The following is a 13,120-nucleotide window of genomic DNA, read 5'->3' on the forward strand; positions in this document are numbered from 1 at the left end:
TCAACCAAAATGGTAACAAAATTGAAATTGATCAAAGTTAATGAACACTGGATATATTAACTGCAGTTCTAATTCTGCCTAACAAATTGTCACCTTGAGAACATACCTCTAACTTCATTACTACCTGATCTTTAAATGTATATAAATACTCTTTAACATTCAGAGAGGTGAAAAGAAGTTTGAAGAACTTTCTTGCATGTAGCTGAACATTGATGAAGAAAAATGTCTGCAGGTATAGAGAAGGACAGGAGAGAAACTGGGATATTGATGGCAGGAAATGTGTACTGGTGAAGGGTGTTGTACATTGTATGACTGAAACTCAAATAATGAGCAACTTTGTAACTGTGGAAAAGTAAAAAAACTGTATCATGAATAACAATTCAAACCCTAGTTTTTAAATAAAGTATTTTTAAAACATAAAATATGTGCAACTTCATACATTTTTGGTTTTACTGACATTATAAACAACTTATTTTTTGAAGAACATAATCAAATAAAAGGATAGAAACTCTGGAGGAAATATTACTCATCTGAAAAGTAATCTTATATATTACTTACATATTTCATGCTTTTTAATGGCACTATTCATTTGCACATTAAAATCTAATTATAGGAAAGAAAAAATCTAATTAAAAATACTGAATGTATGAATGGCTGTTTATTTTTTTATTTTTATATATTTATGTGTTTCTGTGAATACAAGATTTTAGATGCATCCATGGGAACCACCCCTCATAGAACCCAACTGATGCAAAACTATATCAAAAAATATAAAACTGGGCCGGGAAGGTGGCGCTAGAGGTAAGGTGTCTGCCTTACAAGCGCTAGCCAAGGAACGGACTGCGGTTCGATCCCCCGGCGTCCCATATGGTCCCCCCAAGCCAGGGGCGATTTCTGAGCACATAGCCAGGAGTAACCCCTGAGCGTCAAACGGGTGTGGCCCAAAAACAAAAAACAAAAAAAAAATATAAAACTATATCAAAAAATAAAATTGATATCAGCATTCCTCTTTTCAGTTGGATCCTTTGTCTAGGATACATCTAAATTTCTACAAGACCTCTTAGAAATCACCAAGCTATGAAGAGCACAAATATAGCAAAAGACTAATAAGGAACAAATTCTAGACTGATTCAAGATGTGGGAGTTATAGTTGTATTCATACTTAATCTTTTTCAAAATTTTCACAAGTCTGTGACATGTTTAAATTTTGTTTTCAAATTTCAGAGGTGAGAGGAAGCCAAAAATAGACCTTTTCAGAACCTGTGTTGCTGCTATCCCTCGACTACTTCCTGATGGAATGTCAAAACTTGAACTCATTGATTTGCTGGCCAGGTATGTGAGACTATAATGACATTATAACATTAATGACCAAAATTGATTATAATTCTTCATTGTGATTTCTTAAAAGGATAACATAAATATTAGCAATTGAGAAATATTTACTAAATTATATAGTATTCTCGGTACTGTGTGAAGGCAAAAAGGAATAAAGGAAGTTCCTCTCCACCCCACCCCCATATACAGAGAGTTTGAAATCAAAGATAAAGTAGAGGTTAAGTCTCTTGTTCTGTATGCCATCAACACTAGTTCCATTCCCAGTATCATATATGGTCCTACAAGCAATTCAAGCCATGACCCCTGAACTACAGAGCTGAAGTAAGCCATGAGGTAGCCCAGTAATCAAAATAAATAAATATTTAATCGAATATTATTATTGAATAAAATATATTTTATATATTTATATATAAATATATATTTATATATATTATTATTGAATAAAATATATTTTATATTATATTTAAACACCTTGATTACATACATGATTGTGTTTGGGTTTCAGTCATGTAAAGAACACCACCCATCACCAGTGCAACATTCCAATCATCAATGTCCCAAATCTCCCTCCTCCCCATCAACCCCCACCTGTACTCTAGACAGGCTTTCTATAACCCTCATACGTTCTCAATAAATAAATAAATAATTTAAAACTAATAAAAAGGGCCAGAGCAATAGCACAACAGTAAGGCATTTGCCTTGCATGCAGCCAACCAAGGATGGACCTGCTTTGAATCCCGGCATCCCATGTGGATTCCCCGAACCTGCCAGGGGCAATTTCTGAGCACAGAGCCAGGAGTAACCCCTGCACGCCACTGAGTGTGACCCAAAAACAAAAACAAAAAAAAAAGGAATAAAAGGTAAAGCACATAGTACGTAAGGCAACTAACAATCCAGAGTCTTAATTTGTAGAGATTAATGGCACAAAAATATGATAAATTATTTCAATGTGTGTAAAAATTGTTATAAATTGTAAAGTGAGCAAGTAATTCCTAGGAGAAGGTAGATCTTAAACTGCCCTTTGAAGGAAAGATAGAAATCAGAAGAGTAAAAGAGCAAGTGATATGAATAAAGGCATAGAGGATGCCTGGGAAAGAGGAACAATGAGATGAGGCTGACTACAAAAGTGTTTGTCAGTCAAGGTCTATCCCCCAATCCAGAGAACAGAAACTACCAAGTGCCAAAGAAGTAACAGAGACTTTAAGGTAATTCTAGTTGTTTGAGAATGCTACTGAAAAGCATATCATTATCATCCTCCCCATTGTATGCAATTTATCTTGGTCCCAAAGTTAATTTGCTTCAAGTGAAATTGTATCATTATAGTTAAGTAAGCTTAATGATCTCATGTTGATCTGATGAGCTAGGTGACAGTTACCCTTCTTTAATTGAAAAAATCAAAAGTGGCTTATTACCTAAATGCAGTTTCAAAAGCAAAAATCTCAAAAAATGTGGCAGAGGGAATGGAATGAGAATGGAATGAGAAAGAACCAGTCATCCTTGATTCAGAAAGAGGTCTAAAAAATCATTGATTATAAAGAAATAGAAATAAAACTTGAACTAGATTTTCAGCTAATATTTACTGTCTGAACTTAAATGTGTGGGGTATTTGGGGAGGTTGGGGTTACATCCAGTGATGCTCAGAGGTTACTCCTGTCTATGCACTCAGAAATTGCTCCTGGTTCAAGGAGCATATGGGACGCCCAGGATCGAACCCAAGTACGTGTGTAAGCCATGTGTAAGGCACAATGCCATTGTGCTATCGCTCTGGCCCCTGAACTGAAGTATTTTTAAGCCAAATAATAACATGCTAAAAAATGTTTGAATGAATGAAGGGCTTAAGAATATAGTACCAAAAAAAAAAAAAAAGGAATATAGAATATAGTACAGTGGTAGCATTTTGCCTTGCATGCAGCTGTCCCGAGATAGATTCCCAGTATCCCATATGGCCCCCCTGGCCTCACCAGGCATGATCCCTAAGCACAGAGCCAGGAGTAAGCTCTACATACTGCAAGTTTGGGGCCAGAGAGATAGCATGGAAGTAAGGTGTTTGCCTTTTATGCAGAAGGTTGGTGGTTCAAATCCCGGCATCCCATATAGTTCCCTGAGCTTACTCCTCACTTTGCATTTAAGAATTATTTCTGGCAGGGCCCAAGGGACCATATGTTGATCCAGAGACTGAAACCAGGTTGCCCACGTGCAAGGCAAGCTCACTGTCACTCCAGTGACACCCAAATCCTAAATGTTTCAGAGGCATGCAGCATGTTGGTGGTCTCTAATGGTTTTTTGTTCTGAATCTGAGTGATAGATTCATGCTTTGAGAATCATCTCATTAGCCTAATCCAGTGAAACTTTAATCTGCAGACTCCAGTACCCAAGTATAAAGGAATTCTTTTAGGCATAGCCGGAATGTCAATGCTATTTATAGCACATCACATTTCGTATTACACACACACACACACACACACACACACACACACACACACACACACACACTTGCCATACCTAGAGCGATAGTAATGTCTTATGCAGGAAGAAAGAACCAAAAAATTAATTTTAAGAGATCTTAGAATAAAAATCAAGAACATGATTGGACTTACATGGGAAGCCAGTAAAGAGTGCTATCTAAAAAACCTTTTAAAAAAAAAGCCAGAGGCTGATTTCCTCAGTGGAGTCATTCCTGGAATGTATGAACCACCTGCTACTGGTACCTATTAACCTCTGTAAAAATTATCCCCTCAGGGAACCTCAAAAGGTTCAAAGGACAAAAAGAAGGCAATTCAATAACAGTAATTATAGGCTTATTATAGATGGTCATTTTATTACTTTATTATTTTAGTTCATTTGTGTTTGGATTAAGTTGTATATATATGATATCAGGCAGATATGAAACCTTTTCCCCAATTTATGACATGTCCCTGGTATAATTTTAATAGAATGTGATTTTATATGAAAAGCCTGGTTTTCTTCACAGATCAATATTTGTGCCAACTTCCTATATTTCCCAGTACAGTTCCCTGAGTAGAAAATTTCAAAGTTATATCCCACAAAATTGTCCCGAGGTCCCATTCCTAGCATTTCAGATAATGGCTTAATACTACATAGACTCTGGTGGTGAATGGAAAACCTATTTCTTCAAGTAGCTGTGAGATTTCTGATTTTGTCTGTGTTGCTCATTCCACTCATTATAGCCAAGTGTGAAGAATCTTTTCATATAGGATCTGGACACCATGATATGAACCTATGTTACCAGAACTTTGATATCTCTGAGGTCCCCAAATGTTTCTCCAGATGAGAGATGCTTCCATCTCTCCTGGAAAGTTGCATCTCTTTTATCTCTGTCAGATGTTTCCAGCTATATCCCTTGACCAGAGAAGATCATCCTCCCCAACTCTACAGGCTCCTGTTCTCTGTCATTTTCTGCAGCACCATATTGCATAAAGGAATTGCTAGTCAATACTAATTGTTCTCTTTCAAAATTTTTCATAGGATTTTAAGAACTAAATCATGCTTATAAACCACATAGCAAGCATAATGCTTAAATCACAGCAACTTTTGGCAAATGTTAGTTATTTTTAGACATCTTTGCAGTGGGTTACATATTATGCTATGATGAAGGATGCATTCTAGATGCTTTCCATTAGAAAAACTGAACACAATCATTCCTATTTTCAGATAAGGAGAATGAACTACTTCAATAAAATCATAGAGGTTTTATGAATTCAAAGGGTAATGAAAATATCACTGATTTTATATAAAATGGCAATGCATTTATTGTGCAGTATTTCCTTATAATTTGTGAAAGATTATGGGCCACTGCCTACACAATTCCATGATTTGATCCTTTGCCATTTTCATTTACTTTTCAGCGTATGTAATGAATGGGAATTATTTGCTTTGTATAGCCAAGTAAGAGTCTCCATGTATTATTGCCTCAATAGACCTCTTTATCATATTTCTTTATTTTAGTGGTGATGTATTTCAAAGCACTGCAGTAAGTAGCAATTTTTTTAATAGTCAAAGATGAAATTTCCATGATTTCTGATGAACTGTTCTAAAGGTTACAATCCTTTAGAGTTAGACAACTTTTTTGAAAACCTTTCTCCTGGGTTTCTCTCTAAAATGCACTTCTTCCTCTGTTACCACTGAAGACATGAGGGAGCAGCATGCTCTCCACCTTTCCCAATAACACTTTTCATCCAGATGTAATTTAGAGGAGTCCATTTCTCCTAATTGAAAATTTCTTCTGAAAATGACTTGTTAATTTGGAATCATTTCTTTTCATTCTCGCAACTCTACACAACAAAATTAGAAAAAGCTACCAACCTGGAACTCACCATTCCAAAGTAGTTTTCTTTAAGTCATTTGTCTGAAGGGCCAGAGAGATAGTACAAAGGTTAAAGCACCTGCCTTGCACAAACTTGCACAGTTTCAATCCCAGACACTTTGCTTTGGTCTATAAATAGCCACTGCTTGTTTAATCAGGACTAGCCATGCTCCTTTGCCAATGGCAACAGTGGTTTCTTTCTGTTTATCTCATTACTTGTCTCTGTGGAGTCCTTTTGAGCCCCTTTAGTAGTTTCATGTTTATGTGACCATGTACCTATAACCATATTTCCTGGAAACCAGATCATCATAGGAGAAAGGTTGTATTGGTTTCCAAAGCTCATCAGGCATCTTCATGATCCTCCTTCTCTTAAATTATCTCTGTTCTCCATTGCAGGTTGCCACCAGATTTTTTATTTAAGTTGTTTCACTGTAACTGAAGTTGTTTATTTGGCAGTCCAGAGCCTGACCTTCTTTGTTTGGTTTAATTTCTCTATTTGGTAGCTCAGCTGCTCGCTTGCTAGGCAAAGCTAAACAAGGGACTTCAACGAAGTCAACCAGATACACACTGCTTTGCTTTGCTGTGCTTTGATTTGGGAAACCATATCTAGTGGTCTGGGGGCTCCTCCAGCTTAGTACTCCAGAATCATTCCTGGAAGTGCTTTGGGAACCAAATAATGCCAAGGATTAAAATCAGGGCTCGTTGATATAAAGCATTCCCCTCAGTCACTTGTACTGTCTCCTGAGCCTACCACCATGCTGCTTTCTTACCTACTCACAATTTCTTAATGCTCATAATTGCTTGACATTTTTCTTCTTTCATTATGTGTCCTTTCTTTCTCTTTCATAAGCTAAGTTCTATTCAGGTTTCTTATTTTGTACTATTAAATCTTTAAGTATCTCACAAGATGACCTATTATGATTTAACTGAAATATAATAAAGTCAAAATGAAAAGGCTGTGGTCAGGTGATATGACCACTGGTTATAATAGGCAGTTCTCTATACATATACTTTTAGAGCCAGACCCAGTTGCAGACCTTGTCCTTGTCACAGCTTTGTCTCCTCCCTACGTTCTAGCACAGGGACACGTCTTCATGGGTTAGTGTCATTCAACTCTTTGATAACCTGGACTTTTCACTTCTACAGACATTCTGATTTTATTAGATATTGGGTCTATTTTCTTTGAGCTCCTTCACCTACTTCATCCTGTCTATGATCCAAGGGTCTTTTATGTTCTTCTCTTCATGTTCAAGCATGTGGCCACCGTCAGAGCAAAAGGAGTTACCCTTACTGCAAGAGCAGTATCACCTGATTTATTTCTTTTTTGGGTGTGACCCAAAACCAAAAAAAAAAAAAAAAAGAAATTATAATGGACTTAAGATCTATATAAAAAAGAAAAATGAATACAATAAATGGTATTTTAATCTTCTCTTCATTTCACAGACTCTCTATTCACATGGATGATGAACTGAGACATATCGCACAAAATTCTCTCCAGGGCTTACTGGTTGACTTCTCAGACTGGCGAGAAGATGTGCTCTTTGGCTTCACCAACTTCCTGCTTCGTGAAGTGACTGACATGCACCACACACTCCTTGATTCATCACTAAAGTTACTGCTTCAACTGCTCACACAGTGGAAACTGGTCATACAAACTCAAGGAAAAGTCTATGAACAAGCCAACAAAATCAGGAATTCAGAGGTGATTTTGACACTCGTCCCACAAATTTACGCTCATTTATGGGGTGCATATGTAAATAAGCTAAAGCCTAGAGAACTTTTGGACTTCTCACTTAAAAAACATCTGGAAACTTTTTCCCTTGTGGTGACTTTAGTTTTCCCACCTGTATAAACTGACCAAGAAATTTAGGGTGTAATCTACTATATCAGATTACATTGCTAACATTGACAAGACAATTTAAAATGTAGAAATTGAGTTTTTCAGAATCATGATTTTAAATCTGTTTGTAAAAGCAAATGATGATAGAGGTAGATATAAATTTATAAAAGTAAGCTGTTATGTCTGATCAGTATCATATTGGTTGCCTGTCCAGTATCCACAAACTATAAAATGTTGTCTTTTAGTTTCTTCATACTTTCATGAACAAGTCCTGAATTTCAAAATGTGATAATAAGATTTTGGAGAACGGATTATAGAAGGGGAGAACAGGGCATATGATTATTTGGCATGGATGAATGTGCATACACACACACCTACACACACCAAAACACATATGCACATCAAATAAGGTTACTGAGAAATTCCAGCATAGAAACAGAAAATAGATTCTTGTTTGCCAGAGTTAATAGTACCCAAAATGAATGAAGGATATTCAAAGTTACAAATGTTCAGTTATAAAATAAAAGAGCCCTAAGAATATGATGTACACTGTGTATAATATGTTTAATGATGGTTCATTGTCTACATAAAATAAGAAAGTATATCTTAAATTTTTTATAACAAGGAAAAAATAGAATTATATATAGTGATAGGTTACTTAGGCACATTAGAGTTATAATTTGTCAATATACAAATGCTGAATTTTTATGTTGTACACATTAAACCAAATCTACTTATATGTTAGTTATACCTCTAATTTAAAGAAATACTTTAAAAATGAGCAGATGGGGAAAGGTTCTTGATAAGAAAGAGAAAAAGCAAGAATCTGAGGAATGTAGAAGCTCAAGGAAGTGTAATAGCATTTACAGTACAGCTAAGCACCCAGATGGTCTAACATCAGAGATAGCATTTGGACAATCCTCCTGCCTTGTGTTTTTCATGTGCCAAAGGATGCTAGGAAGAAAAGAAGGTTTACATGTGTTTGTACAAGGAAATCAGAAATTAAAATAAAATCTATCCTGTTGTTTGACTACTTTTGTTTTAAATTCACTCAATTGTGATTTGAAGACTTTCAGAGTTCATCCTAAAAATGACAAAACCTAGATTAGAATTTAGCATGGAAACCTGTAAGCAAGATTGAATAGAAGTATTCTTAAAATTCAGTTGAATAGCATCTAAAAATTTCTGGAGAATGTAGGGAAAGACAAATTATATCTGATTTAATCAAATATATAATACAATATAATATAATAATATAATATAATATAAGAAAGCAATTTTATTAATATTGTTTTTTAAAAGTTATTTTTTATCAAGTAATGTATGGTTGATAGAATTTCAAAACAACACTTGATAAAAAGAGTGGTCTCATACTTTATGGATATCTGTTTTTATTTGTTATTATAATTTAATAGTAAAGCTCAAATCTGTCTTAAAATGTATGTATAAGAGGACTTTTTCTTCCATTGTTATTTTTTCTGATTGTAGGATTTTGTTCTTATTTCATGACAGCTAATTCCCAATGGCTCTAGCCAAAGAATTCCAACAGAACGGGGTCCACACTGCAGTGTCCTCCATGCTGTAGAGGGTTTTGCTCTGGTGTTACTCTGCAGCTTCCAGGTTGCCACACGCAAACTGTCTGTTTTAATACTCAAGGAAATAAGAGCTTTATTTGTTGCCCTAGGCCAACCTGAGGTATGGATTATCCCTTTGAATTTTCCAGTTCATCTGTTTCAACAGTTTGGAAACCTAGGCTTGTGACTATGAATACATAAATAATACACTAGGGGCTTTATTTTGTGTGACATGTCAACAAATAATGTTTCCCCCTTTAAAAAAACACAAATAATGTTTTATTCCAGTTTTAGTTTGCCAGAGATAACTCTTAAGTGCTGAGAATAACAGAAAAAGAATTCCTGATTCTCTTGAAGTTGGCTCTTAGTTCAGTGAATAACAGAACAATTTTCTTCACAGCAGTCTGACAGTGTACCTCAAATGAAGAAGTTAGAACATTTCTAGAATGAACTTGAGAAAACAATGTGTCTAGTATTGTTTATTTTTCTTTAAAAAAATACAAGAATATCAAACACTGGCTAGCTGGCTATTTTTCAACTCAATGATGCTAGAAAAATAGCAATCCAAAAAATAGCAATCCCTGAAATGGGGTTCCAACCCAATTATGAAAAGTAATAGGATTTTAGCTTGCTCCTCTACAAGCAGATGGAAAATATTGGTGTGTGTGTGTTTGTTTTTTTATATCATATACTTCTTTAGAGAAATGTTACATTTCATTTAGTCATAATCACTTATATTTCTTTTATTGTCTTCAGTATTTCATTGACTTCCCAAAATATTTCCAGCTCTTTTCTATTTAACATCTTTGATAGCCTAATATATTTTTGCTTGTTTGTTTTTTGTTTGTTTGTTTGGATCACACCCAGCAGCGTTCAGGGGTTACTCCTGGCTCTACACTCAGAAATCACTCCTGGCAGGCTCAGGGGACCATATGGGATGCCAGGATTCTAATCACCATCCTTCTGCAAATGCCTTACATCCATGCTATCTCTCCTGCCCCAGCCTAATGTATTTTTGGACTAAAATTTTGTTATCTGAGAAATAGTTATCTAAACATGCTATATGTGATTAAATCTTCATTACACCTCTCATTTTGGTGTTGATGATAATGATAAGTACCATTTATGTATCACATTTTACTCTCACAATAACCTAAGAATGAGTATTCTTATTTTTCCAGTATGCTGAGATACTGAGACTGAGGTTTAAGGAGAATGAAGGCTTTGCACATCAATAGTTAGGGTTATCAGAGCTAGATCTGAGAGAGATGTCTGCCTCAAAACTATGTATATTTAATTGTTATTCCATCAGAGTATTTCAAACTGTTTCTTTTATACTACTTACTTTAATAAGCCACAACTTTTTAAACAAACACAGTTTCAGACTCATAAATAACGATTTTTCAAGACTCTCCTTTAGTGAGGCCACTAATTTTTTTTTTAATTTTTGTTTATTTTGTGGCAACATTCATTGGTGCCTGGGGGTTACTTTTAGCAGTGTCCAGAGGATACCTCCCACATGCAAAGCAAGAGCTTCAGTCCTATGAACCATCTCCTGTACCAATAATTTTTAATTCTGAGTTTCTTTATTATAAAGTATGGTAGGCATTAATTTACTATAAGAAAGTCTATAGCATCATTTTCAACTTATTTTCTTTACCAAAAACTGTACACCACATAGATGCCTTTAACATTATAGTTAGACTCCCATACAGGTTATTTGTGACTAAAATTCAATCATAGTAATTGATTAATTATTTTAGACCTATGACTTAATATTTTAGTCATTTGATAACACATCTTTTTAAAAATTTTTATTGAAGTGAAGTTGGTTTACAAGACTGTATTTGCTTTAGAAATATAAATTCATGCTTCATCAAAATAGATGTTACCACACAATATGTACCCCCCTAAATACCAATATCTCTCTCCACAGTTCATTGGAACCTCTCCCACTTTGATAAACTTTCATTTCTTAAAATTAATAACAGCATAAATACTTTAAGAAAATAATGTTTAATACTGGTATTGAGACTTACTCACATTCATAAGTATTTGAACATTTGGAACTTTTTCCAATAAATTATCTTCTGCAACTTGCAAGACTGAATTCAGAATTACAGGAGTTTTATTCACTACTTCTCAATGTCTTGGCACTCAATTTTCTATGAGAAAACCTTATCACTATCTTGCAAGCTGTTCTGCTTCATGTGCTAGACAAAGAGAAAGGTGGGGGAGGAATAATTTTCCCAAGGAGAGTAATCACTTCCCCTTTGTACAGGATGATGACAGACCTATGATTGATGTCATGGATCAACTAAGTTCTTCTATTCTCGAAAGTTTTATTCACGTAGCAGTTTCGGATTCAGTAAGTATACATTTGATCCTGGTGGCTAGTAATTCTTAAGTTCTGATCCTGTTGGCAAAAGAGGGACAAAGAAAAATTATGACAAATTTGAGGCATCATGTCAGATTAATAGAGTAACAGAAAGGGTATGTGTTATGAGGGTAGTTTTTTTTAAGTGTTAGCTTAAGAGACAGTCAGATATATTTCAAATAAAATTGAAGTCTAAGAAATAGAAATATTTATGAACTAATTTCAAAGAACTCAGCATTATTTAAGAAAATGTACTTGCCTATTAGACTGAACTTTATAGAACTTATATTATGTGGTGCTTGACAGTTTACAAGGTATTTTCACATTTACCATCTCATTGGACCCTTACTGAAACTCCAAATGTAAATTACACAGAAAGAAGCACTAGAGCTCAGATCTGTAGCAGTTGGAGATTTGTAGTACTTTATCTGTTTCATAAATATACTCTTCTAGTTAAATAAATATGTGACTTTCCATTTCCTGTGCCTGTAGAAGGGAAATGCAAACTGATTTTAGTTATTTTTTAAAAGTAGTACAAGACAGCACAGAAACCTGGATTAATTTCAGCTATATAGCTAGAGAGACTACTGCAGATTCCACATCCAAAGGCCCACATTGATTTTTGTCATACAATGAATAAAAAAATATTAGACAAATAATTATGAATGATTATAACATCCCCAAGACATCTGGAAGCTTTATGTGATATTTTCTAACATTAAACACAATCTCTGGGACCGGAGAGATATCACAGCAGTGGGTCATTTGCCTTACAAGTAGCAGATCCAGGATGGACAGTCGTTCGAATCCAGCATCCCATTTGGTCCCCATGCCTGCTAGGAGTAATTTATGACGCTAGAGTCAAGAGTAAACCCTGAGCGCCGCCAGGTGTGACCCCCAAAACAAAAAATTAAAATTAAAAACCCACACACAAATGGGTCTTTCTTGCTTATGGTTGGAATAATTATTTATTGCTATTGTAAGATAATGCAAGGTTGTAACAGTAAGTCTCACTTGGTGTTGCTTCTTTTTTAGGAAATCAAATAGCTTTAATGTGAATGAAAGAGTTAGGCTTACTTTTTTTAAAGGCTCCACATCCAGCAGTGCTTGGATAGCCTGAGACCATGCCCAGTGGTGTTCAAGGACCTCATATTAAACTCAGGGCCTTGCACATGCAAGGCATGTGTTCAACCATTTGACTATAGGCACTAGAAGAAATTATAGACAATTTGTTTCTCTTCAAATTGATTAAAAGTATACATACATATATATATATTTTTTTATTTTTAGGAACACACCCAGCAGTGATGGGGTTTACTTCTGGCTCTGTGTTCAGAGATCATTCCTGGTAGGGCTCAGAAGACTATATAGTATGCTAAGGATTGAAACTAGGTCAGCCAAGTGCACAGCAAGCACCTAACCCATTGTACTATCTATAGCCCTACAGATTAAATTTTGTTCTTGTGATTGTCTTCTGTTTACCAGAATCAAAATCTTGAGCTGGGGGTCATAGGTCCCTGAAGGCACATCAGAAGACACAGAGGAAAGGAGAGGGGAATGCAGGAAAGTAGGATTGATTTTGTGCCAGGTGTTTTTACATCCTGTTCACATACAATTTACCTAAAGACTTAATGACTTAACTGAGTACTGTAACTACCAAGTCTACCAAG

The 13,120-nt window shown here is 35.2% G+C and overlaps 1 protein-coding gene across 1 annotated transcript in view; it reads left to right on the forward strand.

Annotated features, from left to right (window-relative positions):
• FRY (FRY microtubule binding protein) overlaps positions 1 to 13,120 on the forward strand; it is a 344,446-nt gene that overhangs the window by 163,617 nt on the left and 167,709 nt on the right. Inside the window, 4 exon segments of the mRNA XM_049778737.1 lie at positions 1,225 to 1,332; positions 7,103 to 7,361; positions 9,012 to 9,194; positions 11,355 to 11,441. Of these exon segments, the coding sequence (XP_049634694.1) occupies positions 1,225 to 1,332; positions 7,103 to 7,361; positions 9,012 to 9,194; positions 11,355 to 11,441 (637 nt within the window).

This window comes from Suncus etruscus, chromosome 8 (assembly GCF_024139225.1).
Source record: "Suncus etruscus isolate mSunEtr1 chromosome 8, mSunEtr1.pri.cur, whole genome shotgun sequence".
NCBI classification, from domain to species: domain Eukaryota; kingdom Metazoa; phylum Chordata; class Mammalia; order Eulipotyphla; family Soricidae; genus Suncus; species Suncus etruscus.